The 20,299-nt window shown below is 40.8% G+C and overlaps 2 protein-coding genes across 5 annotated transcripts in view; both read left to right on the top strand.

Annotated features, from left to right (window-relative positions):
• Positions 1–8,134, top strand: part of TAF1 (TATA-box binding protein associated factor 1) — a 32,665-nt gene extending 24,531 nt beyond the window's left edge. For both annotated transcript variants that reach the window (XM_031048229.2, XM_031048228.2), the window contains exons 30-39: positions 584–651; positions 1,034–1,156; positions 2,216–2,308; positions 2,384–2,468; positions 4,084–4,151; positions 4,237–4,353; positions 5,084–5,182; positions 5,456–5,603; positions 6,386–6,563; positions 7,649–8,134. In XM_031048229.2, the coding sequence (XP_030904089.2) occupies positions 584–651; positions 1,034–1,156; positions 2,216–2,308; positions 2,384–2,468; positions 4,084–4,151; positions 4,237–4,353; positions 5,084–5,182; positions 5,456–5,603; positions 6,386–6,563; positions 7,649–7,865 (1,196 nt within the window). In that variant the 3' untranslated portion in view covers positions 7,866–8,134. The remainder of the gene's footprint in view (positions 1–583; positions 652–1,033; positions 1,157–2,215; positions 2,309–2,383; positions 2,469–4,083; positions 4,152–4,236; positions 4,354–5,083; positions 5,183–5,455; positions 5,604–6,385; positions 6,564–7,648) is intronic.
• Positions 8,135–8,867: 733 nt separating this feature from the next.
• OGT (O-linked N-acetylglucosamine (GlcNAc) transferase) overlaps positions 8,868–20,299 on the top strand; it is a 28,029-nt gene continuing 16,597 nt past the window's right edge. The window contains exons 1-5 of one of the 3 annotated variants that reach the window (XM_005148247.4): positions 8,868–9,052; positions 12,838–12,988; positions 13,938–14,181; positions 16,059–16,127; positions 19,128–19,244. In XM_005148247.4, the coding sequence (XP_005148304.1) occupies positions 9,016–9,052; positions 12,838–12,988; positions 13,938–14,181; positions 16,059–16,127; positions 19,128–19,244 (618 nt within the window). In that variant the 5' untranslated portion in view covers positions 8,868–9,015. Of the gene's footprint in view, positions 9,053–12,807; positions 12,989–13,937; positions 14,182–16,058; positions 17,898–19,127; positions 19,245–20,299 lie in introns of those variants that run through there. The other 2 variants (XM_005148246.4, XM_031048255.2) reach the window with 2 other exon arrangements.

The raw sequence follows: 20,299 nt of genomic DNA, 5'->3' as shown, positions 1-20,299 counted from the left end.
TGTGTTGTCTCTCTGGGCTGTGTAGCATCCAGGGTAACATTGACAGCACTGATTTTGTCTTTACTGTTTCCTTTATTATTTTGTCAGCGAAATCCCTGTTTTATCCTAATAAATCAGATTTTTTTTCGTGCTTCTCTTGCAAATATTTGTTTTCATGTGTGAGGAATCATGAAAAAACTTAAAACTGCAGTTTTCATGATTCCTTAATGTCCATCTTGCCTTCCTTAGCAGTTCTGCTTCCATGACTGATTTAGTGAAGAAAACAGAAATTTCATGGCGTATACTCTGAAGACTAGCTAAAAGTGGAGGGTTTAGAAGTCAGTCTTCCATGGGCACAACTGCTTTCCTGTAGGGTTTCCAGACCTTAACAGAATGTATACCAGAAGTGTGAATATTTGCTACAAATAATCTTTTCTCATATGAAATCTATGCTATACTTGAGTAGTTGTGTGTATTGAGAATATACTTGCTAGAAATATAATCAGTGATGCTTTAGGAGTAAAGAATTAATTCATATTAAGTGACATAATTGCCTTTTTTAATTAGGCTGTAGAATCTCACTGTACTTGCTGTGTATTTGCAGGGCCAAAGCACTCACTGACACAAATATCTCAGTCCATGCTGGACCTGTGTGATGAAAAGCTGAAAGAGGCAAGTCTTGTGTATGAATTGTGGTCAGAGCAGAGAGGGGAGGGCTGTTCAGACATGGTGGAGGATTTTGAGGATAGAAGACTTGTGTAGGCAAAACACAGGGCTTTAAGGAGAATGGTATAATAATAAGGGAACTCCCCCCTACCCTAACATGAATTTGATTTTTTACAATTGTAAGCAGTTCACATTAGAGTCTTTCTCAAAAAAAGGTGCCCATTTATTACTCTAGTTTATTTTGTATGTAGGCTTGTATCAAGGCTATTAACCCCCCTTATAAGTGTCTTCATGAAAAGGTGAATGGGAATCTCTTGGGACAGAGTATCTTGACATTAACAGTTATTAATCTAGGGTCAGCCACTGATGTTCCTTACTTCTATTGCAGAAGGAAGATAAACTGGCTCGATTAGAAAAAGCAATTAATCCCCTTCTGGATGATGATGATCAAGTGGCCTTTTCCTTCATTTTGGATAACATTGTCACTCAAAAGATGATGGCAGTTCCAGATGTATGTAGCTTAAGTAGAATGTGTGTGTCATGTGCAAAATGTGTTGATTATAGTCCTGTGGCTACATGTTTACCTTGTGATTGAAAGAGTGCTCTGCCAGGGAGCTGGCTCGTGATTTTCTGAAAGGCACAGGCACACCTGTACTCACCCCTTTCACTAGAGCAAAAGGCCAGTGAAGCCTGGGTTCCAGTTTTTTTCCTGCTGCTCTCACTTCTAAATGGTTCTTGTGTCAATTTCCCATTGATACGAAATCACTGATTTTCATTAAACATGGTAATTATAAAACATATTCTGCTGCTGCTTATAGCACTTGCCTTGGTAGCACTCTGCAAAGCTTTCAGATGCACACAAAATATAAGCTGATTTCTAATTGATCAGGTTTACCCAGTTTTGTACTAATTTGTTAGTATTAAAAAAACCCAAAAGCCTTTAAGCTTATCAAAAACTGCACATATCAAGACTTCAGTGTCATTCTATGGTGTGCATTGTGTCTGGATGGAGTAAGGAACAAGAAAGAGTCTGCAGAGGTTAGACTGACAGAAAGGGCTTAATGCCTGTCCTCTTTAATTTGTTGGTGCCATTCTCTGTTGTCACCATGTGGTCATTTCTGATGTTTAGAAAGAATTTTGGAGTTTTTCTGTGCCATCTCACAATGATGAACAGATAAATGGGTATATATAGGCCCCATTATAAGATCAGACCTAGGTTTATGTTTGTTTATTGTACAAGCAGTGAGTGTTCTTGCTGGACGCTAATTTCGTGGTGGAGGAAACAGTGATGTAAAATAGAAAAGTCCTTTATATGCTTATTAGTATTTTGTATTACATATTCCTACGGTCAAACAGGTTGCAGCAGGTTTAGTTAAAAGTCCAACTGGTAGATCTTTTTAATGTGTCCCTCCTGAAGCTAAATGATTTGGTTCAAGACACCTTCTGATGAACACTTCCCATACATTTTGAGTGTTAATCAGTTCTGGAGACTTGCTTTATGAAATTTGTAGCTCAAACTAAGAAATTCTACACAGACGCTTTCTAAACTTGTCTGTTTTCTTTCCTTCAGTCTTGGCCATTTCATCATCCAGTTAACAAAAAGTTTGTTCCTGACTATTACAAGGTGATTGTTAATCCAATGGATCTGGAGACTATCCGCAAGGTATGTAGCTTGAACTGAGTAGCCTCTTGAGAGATATTGAGACTTGATTACTTACTGGGTGATGATCTCTTCCAGAATATCTCCAAACACAAATACCAGAGCAGAGAGACTTTCCTTGATGATGTTAACCTCATCCTTGCCAACAGCATTAAGTACAATGGTAGGTGGTGAAAACAAGGTTACAGCTTCCTTCTGTACTTAACTGAATGCATCTGGGCACCTGTTCTATAGTGCTGTTAAAACCTGAAGCTGTGAATCCTGACCTTGATTGTAGCTTGCCTTTCCTGCAGAGAAAGTAGATGCTTAAACAGTGATATTTTCACTATCACATGATGCTTTATTTGTCATCTTGTGCAAAATGGGGCAGTTAACCTTTGGGGAGGATTTTCTTCTTGTTCAGTATACATCTCTGCTTCAGGGATTTGTTTCCTTGAGACTGTGGCAGGCTTCAACTGTCCTATCTCCCAAATAATATTTTTAATGCTGCCACAGACTGGTTGCTCTTTGTCAGCTGAATGTGAACTTTGCTTTATAGGATCATAGAATCAACCAGGTTGGAAAAGACCTTTAAGATCATTCAGTCCAACCATCCCTCCAGGACTGCAAAGGCCACCACTAACCCATGGCACAGAGGGCCTTGGCCACATGTTGTGCGAACACTTGCAGGGATCGTGACTCCAGCCCTGCCCTGGGTAGCCTGTTCCAATGCCTGAGCACCCTTTGGGGAAGGAATTGGTCCTCAGCTCCATCTAAACCTGCCCTGGTGCAGCTTGAGGCCATTTCCTCTTGTCCCATCCCTTGTTCCTTGGCAGAAGAGACTGACCCCATCTCACTACAACCTTCCTTCAGGCAGTTGCAGAGAGCGATTCGATCCCCCCTGAGCCTCCTCTTCTCCATCTGACGCCCCCAGTTCCCTCAGCCTTTCCCCATCACACTTGTGCTCCAGGCCCTGCACCAGCTTTATTGCCCTTCTCTGGCCCCGTTCCAGCACCTCAATGTCTCTCTTGTAGTGAGGGGCCCAGAGCTGAACACAGGATTTGAGGTGCAGCCTCACCGGTGCCCAGTGCAGGGGCACAGTCCCTGCTGCCACACTGGTCCTGATACAGGCCAGGATGCTGGTGGCTTCCTGGCTGCCGGAGCACAAGCTGCTCATGCTCTATTTGCCTGTAGAGTTCTTCATCCACAGGTTCCTCTTGATCAGGCGGTCTGTAACATATCCCCCCAGTAATGTGTCCCGTCACCGATTTCCCCTTAACCCTGACCCACAAACTTTCTGTTAACTGATCACCTGTCCCCAGACAGAGTTCCATACTCTCCAGCCTATCCCTAACATAAAGAGCAACTCCCCCTCCCCTCCTACCGGACCTGTCTTTTCTAAAAAGCCTATAACCTTCCATTCCAACACTCCAGTCAAAGGAGCCATCCCACCATGTTTCGGTGATGCCTATTATCTCACATCTCTAATTCATCTTGTTTATTCCCCATGCTATAGGCATTTGTATAGAGGCATCTGATCCGAGCTCCAAATGAAGCCAGGTCACTAAGCATTTCTTCGTGGATTATGGGGACTTTAGTCAGCTTTCTATCTCTGTCATCCAGCTCAGGACTGAATACCCTGAGGATGGCTGGTTTGACTATTCCTAGTTAGATCAGAAGGTGCTGGGATTTAGGGACCTGTGTAGTGAAAGCTGTGTAACCAAAAGCAGTCGTTCTGTTTCAGCAGCTGGAACTGAGCAAATGTGAGAATACATAAAGAGATTTGTTTCTTACTACAGGCCCAGACAGTCAGTACACAAAAACAGCCCAGGAGATTGTAAACATCTGTTATCAGACTTTAGCTGAGGTATGTGGACTGTTCACTCTATTGCAAAATTTTTGTATGTCTGAATTTTTTATTCTGCAACTTTAGCAAACTTCTTTCTTTTTAGTATGATGAACACCTGACTCAACTTGAGAGAGACATCTCTACTGCTAAGGAAGCAGCATTAGAGGAGGCAGATCTGGAAAGTCTTGATCCTATGACCCCTGGTCCCTACACTCCACAGGCAAGTGACCGTGCAAAGTTTTCACTTCTTTTTAGTTTCAGTCTCCCTGGATATTTGATCCAGAATTGCCTCTTTGTTTACTGCTCTCCATCCGTCTGCAGTTTTCTTTTTATTGGAGTGTCTTTTTGAATAGTGTGTTAGCAGCTGTTTTTTAAGGATAAATATGAGAAGTGGTTATGATGCTTCAGGGGGTAAGATATCTAAGACAGAAAAGGAAATTTCCAACCAACTTGCAAAACTGATCACGGGTGAGCTGTGTACAGTCAGGCACAACTGAGCATTGACTGGAAACTCAAAGAATGTGAACGTGTAGCAGTTTGAAACCTTCAGAAGACAAGCAGTGGAAAAGTAAGAAGAATGTGAAGAAAAATCAGTGCTGTAGTTCTGAGAAGGAGCCAAAGAGCTGTTTCGTGGGGTATGGTTTAAGAGGCTTATTGCGATGAGCAAAGAAAGTGCTTAATATGGTGGAAATTAATATGCTTAATAAGGCTGGAGATTCCCTTTTTATCTATGAGCATGTGAGGATAGAAGTGTGTGGAGACTAGTTGCTCTCTGATCTTGGAATAAAGAGAGAAGCAATCCTTGCTTTGGGAGTACTATACATATATTTTTCTTTTTGTCTTTACCCCCTTTACTCCCCCCACCCATCGTTATGGTCCCAATGTCAGTCTTTGTTTTATGTCCACTAGTGCCTCCCTTAATGGTATTGCTATTTGTGTTCCCCATTCAGATGCGCCAGGGGCGAGGTAGGCTGGGCGAGGAAGACTCTGATGTAGATATTGAAGGATTTGATGAGGACGATGATGGGAAACCTAAGACTCCAGCTCCAGTGAGTATATTTACAGAAATCCCAGCCACATGATGACTTGCATACCTATGGCGGAAGTTTTCATAGTATAAGGGCTGTCTTCTGTGTCTGCCACCCTGAAAGACAGCAGTATTGATAGCAGTAGCTAGACTTTTAAATGTGGTTTGAAAATATTAGTATTATGAAATGAATGAATACTTCAGATTGAATAGTGTAATAAATCACAGGTATGTCCTGGAAATGGCAGCAGTAGTTTATATGTTGTTTGACCTTCACTATCCCTGTATAACCTAGGAAGTTGAAGATGCAGATGGTGACCTTGCTGATGAAGAAGGATCAGCACAGCAGCCCCAGGCCAGTGTCCTCTATGAAGATTTGCTCATGTCTGATGGAGAGGATGATGATGAGGGCAGTGATGAAGAGGGAGATAATCCTTTCTCATGTAGGTGTCCTTTTTTATAAAAGGTTGAATAGGAACTGGTTGTTTGCAAATGCAGTTAATCTCATGCTTTCATCACAGAAACATGCATTAGAGAGATCAGAGCTTACTTGGGATTACATAGGCTACATGGTCTAGCCATCAAAAAGGAAGACAGACCAAAGGGCAAGATGAGAAAACTGGCTGAACATAAAAGGAACTGAAAACAAAGAGGAGTAGGAGTGCGCTAAGTACAGACACAAAAGAAAGCAGACTTAAGACAAGATTTGGTCAACTGAATTTCATACAGTGAAACTGCACACGGTTCTGGAAAAACTGAGACTATGATTTGGTGTACAGAGCCAAGAATGGGCAGTTTAGTAAAAGCACAGCATTCAGTTTAATAAGAGAGAGTGTGGTCAATGTATCAAGAACTGGAAGAGCTGTCTGGAAGAGGTGTCTGGAGGTTCTTCAGTTTATTTCCCTGTTTTACTAAAACCTTGCTATGCAGAAAAGTTCATAGTGGCAGTTAGTGGTGGCTTCTGAAAATTATTAGGGCAAAGACAGGGAAATTATTTGGAGTAGATAAGCAAATAAGGTCTTTTAGAGTAATGGTGGTTGTGAGATTGCTTTTGAATAACATCAGAATTGGGCACTCAGTAAGTGGTATCGCTTTCCAGGTACCTTTTCTGCTACCTTATACATGCCTTACAGTCCATATTGTAGCCTTTAAACCAATAGAGTGGGTATGTAACTGAGAGAACAAAACTGTTGGATTTGTGACTAAACATTGCTTTATTACACAGCTATCCAGCTGAGTGAGAGTGGCAGCGACTCTGATATAGAGCCCAATGCAGTGAGACCTAAACAACCTCATGTTCTTCAAGAAAACACACGAATGGGCATGGACAATGAAGAAAGCATGATGTCTTATGAAGGAGATGGTGGGGAGACAACTCATGTTATGGAGGACAGTAATATCAGGTAACTGGAGCTGAAAATCCCTTCTCTTCAAGATTTCTGAACTGTTTATCATAAGAAGCTGAAGATTATCTCATTTCTTTTAATTTTTGTCACTGTTTTTAATGTTGCAGCCATTATTACCATAATTGCAATTTACGACTTACTGACAGAAATTCAATTCTGCTGTTAGATATTCACTAATAAAAGCATTATATAAATTTAAAAAAGAAAAAAAAGTGGGTTTTGGCAGATGATTTCCTGTACACAGTGATTTTTGCAGACTTATAAAGGCTTTTATAAGTTGTTTTGGAAACTGCAAGGTGCCTTTGAAATTCAAAGGTTACTTAGTCAGTTAACTTCACGGGGTTTGGTTTGGTTTTTTTCTCTTAAGAACAAGCATTTCCATACTTGAAAAGAAACTGCTTGGTTGCAGTCCAAATGAATAGGAACATGCATAGTCTATATTTTGGAAGGAGGTCCATTATTAGAAAACAACAAATACAGCACTGACTGGAGAGAATCTACTCTTTCTCTGGCCATTACATAAAGTATTAGCTATAGATTCTTTGGGGTTTGCTTGTTTTCCTACTTGTGAAATTTAGTCCTTTAATGTTACTAATAGCATTACTTCAATGATACTATTATGATATTTGCCCAATAAATTACCATAGAGGTAGCTATGCCAGGTCAGGCAAATGGTCAGTCCAACCCAGTACCTTGGCAATAGTTAGCAGAAAATGCTAGAGAAGATGACCATCTACCTGGTCTACCTACTAGATCTACCTACCTGGTCTACCTACTACATCTACCTACTAGAGAAGAACGACCATCTACCTGCCTGTCCGCAGTAAAGGTGTTGGAGTGATGTTTTTCCTCCTCTGGGTGCATTAGAGTAGGATGAGGATGCTGAGAGACAACTGTTTCATCAGAAGAACTGTGTTTTTTTTTTTAAATTGGGCCACTGGCAGAATTGAAGTATACAGTGGTTCTGAGTGTTCCACAAAGACTTCAAGCCAGGGAACTTTTACAGGAGTTAAATACAGAAGTGTTTGTATCAGCAGATGATACGAAACAGTGGTATAATACGAATATCTTCTTTCTTCCAGTTATGGCAGCTATGAAGAACCAGACCCAAAATCCAACACACGAGATACAAGTTTCAGCAGTATTGGAGGGTATGAGATCTCAGAAGAGGAGGAAGAGGAAGAACAGCAACGCTGTGGCCCAAGTGTATTGAGTCAGGTCCATCTGTCTGAGGATGAGGAAGACAGCGAGGACTTCCATTCCATGGCAGGAGACACTGACCTGGATTCAGACGAATGAACCCCCTTCTGAGTTGATGGTCATCCCAGTTTGGTATAAGGAACAGTATAGTGTGGACTGTATTAGCAAGAAGTAGATTTTTTTTAATGTATTTTAATTGCTGACAAAAACGTGTGATGTGATTGAGTAAATGGTGAAAAGTAAGCCTTGGACATGCATGCCCCGCTGAGGTTTTGGGCTGTTATAGCCTGTGTTAGCTCCAGAATGAAGATTTGTATGGTTTGATCTTCAGTTTTAGGTCAGTATAGACATAAATAATTTCTCATCAACACTGGCTTACTGGATACATGCACTTCTGTCAGGAAAAATAAAAAAAGACTGCTTGGATTAAAATAGCTGCTGTTGATGACCTAGGAAATCATCATAATATAAAGAAAGGTTTTTCTCTGGGACCACAGTGTGAAGGCCATGGCTGGAGCCTTACTCCAGTTGCTTATTTTAAATACTGCAGTGAACAGCTGCCGTGGTTTGTTTTGTCTCGAAGTTGCAGTAATCAAAATCAGAATTTGGGCCTTTGAGTCTTCAGGAAGGTTAATTATTGGCAGGGTGCCTTCAGTTTTGGTCACTGGGGAGGCACACGTGGACCCGAGGCTGTGTGGAATTTTGCTGATGGGGTCACAGTGAAGAAACTCGGTGCCGAGGCCCCGCTCCTGCGGCCTGGCCTCGCCTTCCCGGCAGTCCCAGCGCCGGCAGCCCCCAACTGCACCGCGGGCGCCGGTGCGGGTGCACCGCACCATGGGAGGTGGGGGTTAGTTGCGCAAGCGCAGGTCCGTTGTGTTTGTTGCAACGACTGTGCGGAAGGATACCTGAACTGATAAAGCTGCGCAGAATGGAGAGGCCGGTTATCGGAGAATGGACTTCTGGGAAGGAGACGAAGGGAGTGGTTGTAAAAGTCCCTCCGCCTCGCGGGGCGGTTCCGCAGGCTCTGCGGTTGGCTCCTCCCGGACTACTTGCTCTGGAGAAAGTAGTTCCGGCCGCAGCCATTCGGTACTTCGCTGCCTTCCGCCACCGCCATTTCGGAAGCTGCAGGTTCAGCGCTCCGGGGTTCTGGGTAGCTCGGTTTTGCGCTCCCCGCCTTAGCCGATTTACTCAATCCGCACCTGTGGCCCTTCTGCTGCATCCACCAGAGCTCCGCCGCCACCCTGTCCTGATGGCGACCTCCGTGGGGAACGTGGCTGACAGCACAGGTACTGTGGCCTGCCGAGCGGGGACGGGCGCGCCGGGGACTAGCGGCGCCGCAGCCCTGCGTAGGCCGGGCCCTGCCTTTGCCGGGGACTGCCCAGCGGCCTGCTTCCTGAGGCCGCCCGGAGCGCGGTGCTCATCGGGCCCTCTCCCGATGGAGTCTTCCAGAAGCTGCGGCCTGAGCGAGGTGGTGGCTCCCGCCGCCTTTGTGCTTGTCCCCTTCCCCGTCTCGGGGAGCATACTGGCTGTCGCGGCCTGCCGGCTGGCCGGACTCCTCCCTCAGCGAGTTCCTGTCGGTGTTGCTCTTGGAGGGGTACGGCGCGATTACTTCTTAGTGCGGCGCTCTCTTACTGTTTGTTATATTTATCCGACTGTCAGGTGACTGCTTTAGAGGACGACATAGGATAAAAACCTGACCCAAAATGTACGTTGGCTGGTCCGGGAACTCGCTGCACTTAAGGAGCAGTTCTTCTGTGGCATAGCCGAGCAGTACAGTGCTTCTCTGGGCCGTAAGATGGAGTGCTCTAGCTAAGAAGGGTCCTATTCTACATATAGTTTACAGATCCATAACTTGGGGTATGAGGAAAAATAAAGTAAAAATCGCATTTTGACTGTAGAGCAAGGAAAAGAAGTGTTCTCCTTGTTGAAAGGGCAGCTACAGCCTTATCTCAAATTTTGGAGCAGGAGGCTCTGCAAGGAAGAGTATTAAAAGCTGAGAAGTAGGGGGGGAAAAAAGTAGGTTCTCTGGAGAAAGAAGTGGCATAGCAGTACAGAGATACAGAAATGGTGGTGATAAGAGAAGTGGAGATGAAGAAGCGAAGTGCTGCAATACGGTATTTTGTTGCTCCTCAGCTAGGACTGTGTCTAGTCATCGAGGACACAGCATCCTTTTGCGGCCTTGATCTGGGGAGATAGAAAGAACGTGTATACTTAGGGAGAGTCCTGTGCCTCCTCATCCATCATCACCTCCCTTGGTAGCTGCTCCTCTCTGGGCCTTAGGTTTTACCTAAATGTAAGGTTGATCATGAGTGTATGGTAAGTGTTTAGGATGTTACTTCTGGGGAAAAAAACCCAGTCTTGAGTAAATTTGTGATCTATGTGGGTTTTATTTTGCTTTTATTCTGCAGATGTCTTAGGAAAGGTCGTTGTCACAGCATGTGCTAGCCTTTTCCAAGGTCATAGTCAAAGCATGTAGCACAAGTTAGCCTAAGTATGCAAAAGTAGGTAAGAGATTGATCTGTCTGTGATTACTCACTGCAGCTGTTTTCTTTGGAAATTGATTCAGCGAGCAACCATTGATGGCTGTGTTATGGATTCTTTGGGTTGTGGAACTATTCTTCAGCTTTCTGTCAAAAGTTCAGCTCATGTTGAACTGTGATAAAGGTGGCCACCCATGTAGTACTTTTCAGTGGGTTTTTCAGAGATCATTGCTAAAATATTTGTTTGGAAGTAGATGGACTGGCTGTTTTAAACTGAATTTTAAAGGTTTGTGTAATGTCCTCTTCTGGGCTTTGTTTTGTGCTGGGGCTTGGTAAAAGAAAAAGTGTTTCACATAATTTGTTGCTTTTGTTAGCAGTTATTACTCCCACACGTTAATTACAGTAAATCTGCAGCACCTTATTTCTTGCCCTGGGAGGTGCAACTTAAGTTTCACTTTCTGCTTCAGTAGGCAAAATGTAGCATTTAGATAATGGTTGGGAGTGACTTTCCAACTGGTGATGGGAATTTAAGTATAAACTTTTTTGGGTTTTCTTGGTGGGTTTTTTGTTTGTTTGTTTTGTTTTGTTTTTCTTTTCTGCTGTCTGGATTCACTATGTTTGCTTTGTGCCATTGGCAGAACTTGAAAATACACAAGACTGCCAGAGATCTTAAACCTATGTGGCTGTTAACAGTTGGAGGTAGGGAGTGAGGAACAGTGTGTTGGTACTCTAGTACTGTTATTACTGTCAGCACTTTGAACGTTTATAAATGGTGCTTCATTTTCATGTTGAGTAACAGTTGTTACCTGTTTATTACAGTGGGTTTAACCAGATACTGAAGTCCACTTTTCTCTTAGTCATGTTTGGAAACCTATTAAGCTAGGTTCATAGAAAAAGAATCTAATCTGGCTGAAGATACTTGACTATTAATTTGTCAGGTATCTGAGAGTAGCTTTGCTAGTTTAAATCTACTGTGAATCATGTTCATGTTTTTAGCACTGACAGTGATACCTGGAAAAACAACTTCAGTTACACTGTTTCATTTAGTGGTTGTAGTAATATCCACAAAATTTGCTAGTGCTGAAAAAGCGATTTTGAAAGTGATTTACATAAACCCCAATTTCATAAAACAAATACTACATAGTAACTCTGTACCTAAGCTCTTTGTGATTATTTTGACTTTAAAGTTCTCACTAAAGAAGAGGATTTTTAGTTACAATATAATTGCAGAAATACACGTATGCAAGTGTTGAGGTGCTTCCTTGCATTAGAAAGGATTTATCTGTTTCATTTAAATTAAAAATTTTAAAACTATATTCAGGTGAGAAGTGTTTAATAAATTATGTGACTGCAGAGAAGAGAGGTTTGCATTAATCAAACCTTTTAATAGTATGAGTTATTAGTATAAAGACAGGCTTGGAAGGCCAGCACTTCTTCCTGGGGTGAACAGTTGTGTCTTTTTTTCCAAGCTGCACTTGTGTGTATATTAATAAAGAACTGTGCTTTGTAAGAAATTTTATTTACTTTTCACACTTACGGTGGTGTTCTGTTTAAGTATTTTGCTCTCCACAATTGGATCTTAAATACTACAACCATTTTGTCACTCCCATTCCAGCCAAGCCTCCAGAAGCAGTAACTCATTTCCTGTACCCTGTTTAATGATTCTTTCTGTAGGCCAGTTGCATAATCTGTGAAAGTGTGTGTTTGTCTCTCATCAGATTGGTGCTCACCAGCACCAGTTTTTGTTCTGTGAGGGAATTATAGAGGATTCAAGGAATGAGGTGTTTTTTTTTTTTTTGTCCTCTTCCTTTAAGGGTTTTTGGTTTTGGTACTTTCTTTTGTTCAAGTCTTTGTCTGCTGTCCCTCATTTCCCTATTAAGCTTTTAGAAACTTGATTTTAATATTGAAATTCATAAGATGTAAAGTTTTGGGGGAGAGTTAGCACTGCTACTGTTATGAACCAAAGTACAGTATCATGTCATAGAATGGTTTGTGTTGGAAAGGACCCTAAGATTATCTACTTCCAACCTTCTTCCATGGGCAGGGACACCTCACTACTAGACCATGTCTCTCAAGGCTCTGTCCAACCTGGCCTTGAACACTGGTAGGGATGGAGCATTTGCCAGTTCTTTGGGCAGCTTGTTCTGGTGCTTCACCACCCTGACAGTAAAGAATTTCTTCCTTATACCTAACCTGAATGTCAGGAATATCTTTAAAAATACTTGAGGTCATTGCAAAATGTTTGCAAATATAGCCACTGCAGTCTACATGTTTTTTATTGTTAGCTGATGAAGTCATGGACTTGTACAGGTAATGTTAAAAATAACAGTAATGGTTGGGGCATGAACATCTGAGAGTTCATAATTTGATGTGCTGTAGTGTTTTATGTCATCTCAGACATTTTCATCCTTTAGTTATGTATGTGCTTTTGTATTGTTTTTTTTGGGGGGGATTGTTGTGGGGTTTTGTTTTTTTTTTGTGTGTGTGTGTGTTTGGTTTTGTTTTGTTCCCATTATCTAACTTTTTGTTTTCCCCCCTTAAATGTTTTGGTGATTCTCCAGAACCAACGAAACGTATGCTTTCCTTCCAAGGGTTAGCGGAGTTGGCTCATCGTGAGTATCAGGCAGGAGACTTTGAAGCAGCAGAGAGACACTGCATGCAGCTTTGGAGACAAGAGCCTGATAACACTGGTGTGCTTTTATTACTGTCGTCCATTCACTTCCAGTGTCGCAGATTGGACAGGTAGGAGCTATGTCAAGCTTTCTTTGTAGTTTGCTCCTCTAATAGTACTGAGCATAGCTGATAAAAGTTGTATTCTAACACTGATTTCCTTTTTTGTTGCTGAATGCAAAGACTGACTAACTTCATGGCACAACAGATCTTGCCATTATTCTTATTTTAATATTGCTCGCATTAAGTCAGCCATACTTGTGTGTACTTGGAGGTATTTACATGTTTAAATAAAGGCTTATTTATGCCACCTGCAGTGTGGGGCTCTATGGTTTTGTTTTCTTTATGTTTCAAGACTGATTATTTGCTGTGAAATGGCATGCTTAGTTAAGGATTTTTGTTATCTGAAAGTTGCATCTATATTCTTTCTGCTTGCCTATTCCTGATACTGCTTTCTGTGCCTTGAGCATTTTTAACTTCTGATCTAGCTGTAAATCTCTTTTGCTAATGACCTTTGCACTGAAATTTGTTTTATATAGGCTTCTGAATGAAGTTGTAATAACAGTTCAGATACAGGGAAAATAAAATGGGGAAGATTCAATGGAATTTTACATCTACATCTGTCAGCTGTGTCTTGCTTCTTGAAAAGAATATTGAGTTGCGACATTGCTTAAAGCATACAAATGTTGAAGATGTTTCACAGGATTTCTGTAGTGTTTTCTCCAAGTACATCAAGTTCAGGTTTGGTGAGGTGACTTGAACCCTACTTACTGTAAATGAGAGTTATCTTTTCTCAGCAGAATCTCAAACAGGAGAAGAGAAGTTGATAATTTAAGCTAGGACCTTAAACATAATGCAGCTCTGTAAAGCCAGATTTGTTGGCTATACATTTGGCTCAGTTAAGCATTAATGTTAACAAACTAGGTAAACAGGCAAACACTGAAAGTGGATGGTGTCTATTTGTTTTTTTTTGTTTGGTTATTTAGGTGTTTTTTTGCCAATTTGTTGAATTTTCTTCCAGGTCTGCTCACTTCAGCACTTTGGCTATTAAACAGAATCCACTGTTGGCTGAAGCCTACTCGAATCTAGGCAATGTGTACAAGGAACGTGGACAGCTACAAGAAGCAATTGAACATTATAGACATGCACTACGCCTCAAACCAGATTTCATTGATGGATATATTAATTTAGCTGCTGCGCTGGTAGCTGCAGGTGATATGGAAGGAGCAGTACAGGCATATGTGTCTGCCCTTCAGTACAACCCTGTAAGTAATGCTTTGTTATTATAGAAGAGCTCTATACTTCTTGTTGCAGGACACAAATAGCAGGTTTCAAGCAAGTGATAAACCTTCCCTCTAACCGGTACACCATAAAATTGATGATCTACTTAATTGCTCTTAATTAGTCCTAAGGATCTTTGAAAGACTTGTGTTAAAAAAAGTTTTATATTGCAGTACAGTAAGGGATGCTGATTGTGTACTTATCTATATTGTTGAAATAACAAAAAAGCAAGAATTCTCCCTCTAAGCTGAAGTCAGATGTTTCAGTGAATGACCTTGTACTTTAGCTTTGTGTGCTTTAAGGTATTATTATTACAGTGAGAGAGTCACTGCTCAATCTTGAATGTGAGTTCTTAAAAAATTATCAGATACTACCTTATTACAGAGTCAGAAATTTCATGGTGGTGAGAGTGGCCTTCCTTAGATTTCCACTGAGGGCTGGTTTAGAGAAGCATCATTTTTATGTTTCATAGGCTGAAGCTGAGTATTTGTTGAAAAGAGACTTGTATAAAATAGATCTAGTATTTGGATTTTTGATTGTAACTGTTTTGAATTGACATTTTTAGTAAACTGTATCAGACTGCTATCTTCTGTTCATTTTGTATCAAACTCAAATAATTTGTATAGTACTACTCAGCATGATGAAGGTATCTGCTTGCTTTTGGTTGTATATTTTGTAAAAAAAAACAACAAACCAAAGCTTAAAATGCAGCATTTGTCTGTGCATATATTCTTTTTGCTTTGGAAAAGCAAATGCAAACCCAGTCCAGCAAGAGCCCAGAGGCTATGTTCTTCAGGCTAAGGTGAACTTGTCAAATTCATTATGCTAAGTGTAGTAGAGTTTATGCATTGGTTAGAAGTACTGTAAGATGGTGTTTTCTTAAGGAGATTTAGGTTAGAAACTTCTTTTATTAGCATTGACAGAAATGTCCCCATTTTCTATGGTCTTTACTGCTAGATAGTGCCTGTGCTGTGGTGAAACGTGAAAGAATAAGACCACATTGCAAAACTGTTGAAAATGGAAGTGGAAAAAAAAGGGAGGAAAAACTGCTTTGGGTGATGCAGGAAGTAAAATCATTATAAAGTCTATTTAAAAGAATACAGGTTTACAGTAGTGCTTTAAAAAACCAAACACCACCCCCCCCCCAAAAAAAAAAAAGAAAACAAACCCAAACACACCAGGGAGGCAGATGTGGGTGTGGAGCTTCAAGAAAGCTGGAGAGTGGCTTTTTGCAAGGGTGTGTAGGACAAGGAGAAACAGCTTTAACTTACCAAAGAGGAGATTGAGATGAGAGCTGAGGCAGTTCTTCTGTGAAGGTCGTGAGTGCTGGCACAGGGTGCCTGGGGAAGCTGTGGCTGCCCCATCCCTGGCAGTGTTCAGGGCCAGGTTGGACACGGGCTTGGAGCAACCTGCTCTAGTGGGAGGTGTCCCTGCCTGTGGCAGGTGTTGGAACTGGGTGAGCTTTAAGATCCCTTTCAACACAAACCAATCTGGGAATTTATGATTCATACTTATATATGTATCCTGTGTGTATATTATGATTTGTATTTATGTATGGCAAAAGAACTTAAGCTGTTTGTGTCAGGAGGCATTTGTTTTTTGTTTTATATTTCCATGTGAAGAGGAATTATATGAAATACTGTTTTTTTACTACTTTCTTATGGTTGTATTGTTACAGTATTAAAATCATCAAGATGATCTGTTGGCTGTAAATATTAGGTCAAAAATAATTAACATTTGTGATGTATTTATTTATATAAAATAAGCTGTAGAGGACTGGGGATTTCCTTTGAAAATTCTCTGTGAAGACCTTTGGGATGTCTGAAGTCCTGAAGCTGATTGCGTGATTTTGATGTTTCAGGACTTGTACTGTGTTCGTAGTGACCTGGGGAACCTGCTCAAAGCCCTGGGTCGCTTGGAAGAAGCCAAGGTAGGTGTTGCGTAGAATACATGTAAACATCAGTGTTTTGAAAACTTGAACTTTTTACCAAGTCTTCAGATCTGTGTTGATCTACAGACAGCCTGAGAAACTGCTGAAAACTGAAGGCAGTGAAACACCCCAGAGTAGTTGTAGGGCAAGATATGGCATGTCCATGTTGAAGAGTTGGTTTAAGTCAAGAAATGGAACATTACCCAGCCTTTCTGCTGAACTAGACTATCTGATACCATTCTGAAGTATTGGGCAGGGGCTCCATCGTGCTCTTACCTGGAAAAAAGTAACAGTCCTTCAAATCTGAGGCTTGCCTGCTCGTGCCAAGCAGAGAGCATGTGTTTAGTTTGAGATCCCTGTACAATGCAGGTGCTACTGAAAATGCTGCTCTTCTGAAGTCCTTTGTGGCTTGTAAGTGGAGAAGAAACTTACCCAAATGTTTCTTTGTAATATTGGCTTTTAAAGATTTTTATTCTTTTTACTTTCCCTTCCCTTTATAGCGGAAGAAAGGCTAATAAATGATCAATAGCTGCAGTATGTGACCCCCGCTCCCCCAAGTATCTTCACGTCTTCCCTCTCCCCTCCCCCAAAATAAAGAAATCAGAAGGACAAAGCTGGTTTGTTTGGGAAATGAACTGATCGAAAGAAAACTTGCTGTAGTGGAAAGGTGGCTTCTAGCAGTCTTACGTTTCCTAAACGGCAAATTTGAACACCAAGATGAATTTAAAATTCTTGGCATATTAAAACTTGAATTGCACAAAGAAATTGTCTTGTTACAAGCCACCTTACGCGTCCGCGCTGCAGGGGTGAGGAGTGTGGAGAAATCAGAAACACTCTGGACTCCACATCTGTCACTCCAAGCCCCACGCGCATGCTAAAAAGTGGAGTGTATGAACAGCGTAGCTGTCTGTTTGGCTGCAGCACCATTTGGGGAGGGTTGTGATCTTTATGGGGTAATGGGAGTGCAGGTTCAAAGTTCACTTTTTTTTTTGATTTCTCATCACAACTTGGATGTGTGTACTGTCCTAGGGCAGCCTGATTGATTTGGTCGGATCCAGGTTGAAAATACTTTGTATAGTAGCATTTAGGATTTGAACAGTCTTGGTGACACTTGGTCCGCCCACCAAGCGGACAGCTAACATGAATTGCACTTCACTGCAGCTTTAGTGTGACTGGTATAGGCCAAGACACTGCGCCTGCCTTAGGTTGCTGACTTCTTTGTTTCAGAGCTCTGGAGACACCTAGTTTGAAAGTGTTATTCTGTTTTGTGAGAATTTAATAAATGAGGAAAAACCTCTTGAGTAAATTGCAATGTGTTTCTTTGGTTATCAGTCCATTTGAAAGATCAAGCCAGCAGATTCCTTACAGTTTGAACTAAAATTTAATCTCTTTGTAGATATATCAGAGCCTTTCTTCCAAAAAAAAAAAGAAGTCCCTGCTGTATGCAATTGCCCTGATTAACCCTCTCCTGTCTGCATGTCTCCCTTGTTACACACAGATTGTCCTCATTCCCATGTGTTAAGACATGTCCAAAAAAAATGCAATTGCTTTGTTGAACTCTTACTAATGATCTTGTTTTATTTTCTCTCTTGTTTTTGGTTTTTCACCACTGATATTGTATTTAGAAGGTTTCAGGTGGGTGAAACCTCCTATTCCATGCGTAAGGTGCCTCGCTGAAGGGAGCTCGAGGCCTGGATCTAGGGCAGACACACACCTCCTCCTCCTCTTCCAGCAAGGAACGCACCGAAAAGTCACATGATGAGAAATATGGTAACGGGTTTGTAACTGCCACAGCAAAACCATTTGCCTCCATGCCTGAATCTTCTGTCTTGTGGCTTCAGAAACAGCTTAAAATATTTAATTACAAGCAAGTAATATAAGAATATTTTATACTAGTAGCCACAAATTCTTTCAAAGAAATAAAGTAAAAGTAAATTTTAATTTAATTTATTTATTTATTTATTTATTTAAGAAATAATTGGAGATAGTTAATAGTAAAAGCTTCTAACTCTTCTGGTTGTTCATTTTTTTCCTTTTTTTCTTCTTTGTTTGGATTGCAGCGTTCTGCTCTTCTGATGATGCGCTGTGATCCTGCAGTAGCGCAAAGGCTGCGCAGCGGTAACGCGCATTGCGTGCGATTAAGCCCTTGTGAACGGTTGACTAGATGATTAATCTCTGATTGGGTGACTGCCCAAGCTCCAGGCTGTAGCCTTTTGGATAAAATTGGGTTGTAATGCATCTTAGAGTCCAGACATCAAATTTAACATGCAAGTTTTTGTATGGGCCTGCCTGGTAGATTAATGATTCTGGTTGGCCGTTCACTGGACCTAGGGGCAATCAATCTAGCAAAGCAGTTCGCAGCGATAGCGTGGCGCCGTGCTGTTTAGGATGCGCAGCGATTTCTTGCGCTTGCATTACAGGGACCTAAACCTTCATGCAATCCTGTCATTTGAGGTTTTGAAGCTGCAGATGATGGAATGTATGTGAAGAAGCTGTGAAACAAGATACCCATTGGGTTTAGCAGCACACTTGAGAAGGACCATTAAAACTGAAGAATCTTTTTCAGTAGTTTTATTTTTTTTTAAGTAGTTTCTGTCTGGTTTAGAGTATTTCACAATTTCATAATTTATTTCACAAAGTTTTTTTTTACACAGTAGAGATTTTGTTTTTATGCACTTAAAAGTGGCAGATACTTGCGCTGAGTTACTTGAATTGTTTCTAAGATGATTGCTGTGGTGACCTGGTGTCTAAAGGTATGTTAATTTGTTAGCAGCATAACTGAGAAATGGTGGGCTTGCACCTGGGTTTTGGTTGGCGCTGGCGCAGGATCAACAGCAGTTTGCAGCGTATTAGTTTTGGCGCAAGCTAGCCTATACTGCAGGGTCACTTTTTGCTGTTTAGAGAAGGCATACTAACAATTTTTTTTTTCTCTTTTTTTTTTTTTTTTTTTTTTATAAATATCCCCTTTCCCTTGTATCTCTCTTCTTTAACTGTTTCAAGGCCTGTTACTTAAAAGCAATTGAGACTCAACCAAACTTTGCAGTGGCCTGGAGTAATCTTGGCTGTGTTTTCAATGCTCAAGGAGAAATTTGGCTTGCAATTCATCACTTTGAAAAGGTAACTATCTAAAGCCAGTCAGCTTTGCTGCTAGTTTTTATTGTACAGTTGTTTGCTTGTAGGTGATAGAAATTTGATCAGCAGAGAACTTTTAATGATCCTGTTAGTTACCATCCCGTTAGTTACCATCCTGTGTTGATCGATCAGTGTTTCAGGCTGCCTGTATGCCACTAGAGAGATATATTTAAAATTGCCCTAAGGACTTCACACAGATGTCAAATATAAGAAAATTCAGTACGTTGTTTTCATGGTTCTTTTCTGGAATAAGTTTTTCAAAGCTTAATCTGATGGGAATTCTGCATGTTTGATAGGCAAGAGGAAGGAGCAACTTTCTGCTTAAACTGATTTTTCATTGTGATTTTGTTTGTTATTACTGTCTTTTGAGTAGCAGAGAAGAAACAGTTTTAAGTGTCACACTAATTCCTCTTTTTCACCACTGTTGTTCAGATTTCTCTATACTGATGTCATTAACTAATTTTCTTACACCTTTCACTAAGTATCTAAGTTGCATCTTAATTCAGTTTGTATAGTTTCTTAAGTTTCTGAAATGACTTAAGACCACATTTAAAAAGTGGTGACATTTTCTTTCTGGTAGTCATGATTTAAGATCTAAAAAAAATCTAACTGCTTGGGATTTTTTTTTCCTTGTTTAATCTCTGCCTAGTTAGTGGTAGATCATGAAGTATTTTAATTTGGAAATAATAGTTCCTGTAAGAAAGATTGTAAGTGTGGCCTGACAAATATTCAGATATAGCTTATTACTGCATCTTCTGTAACTTTGTCGGGTCTGATTTTTTTTTGAGCTTTTATTAGTTTGGAAAGGAGTGTTTTAGTTTAATGGCTACTGAATTTTCCCTACATATGCAATGAATTTGCTCTTTTCTTGCTCTTTTGAACCTGTCTCTATTTTCCTATGCTACTAAAGTTTTAAAATACTGTTATTTTGTGGTAGATCAAGGATGTGGATCAATTTTTTTAGCGTTTTCTTGCCTAAAACCAAATTAAAGGCAGCGTAGCATGGATAGGGAGGAGTGTTAAGTATGATCGGCCTATCA

The sequence above is a fragment of the Melopsittacus undulatus genome, chromosome 6 (genome assembly GCF_012275295.1).
Source record: "Melopsittacus undulatus isolate bMelUnd1 chromosome 6, bMelUnd1.mat.Z, whole genome shotgun sequence".
NCBI lineage: Eukaryota > Metazoa > Chordata > Aves > Psittaciformes > Psittaculidae > Melopsittacus > Melopsittacus undulatus.
Note: the sequence above shows the minus strand (reverse complement) of the source record. Positions and strands in the feature narration are given on the sequence as shown.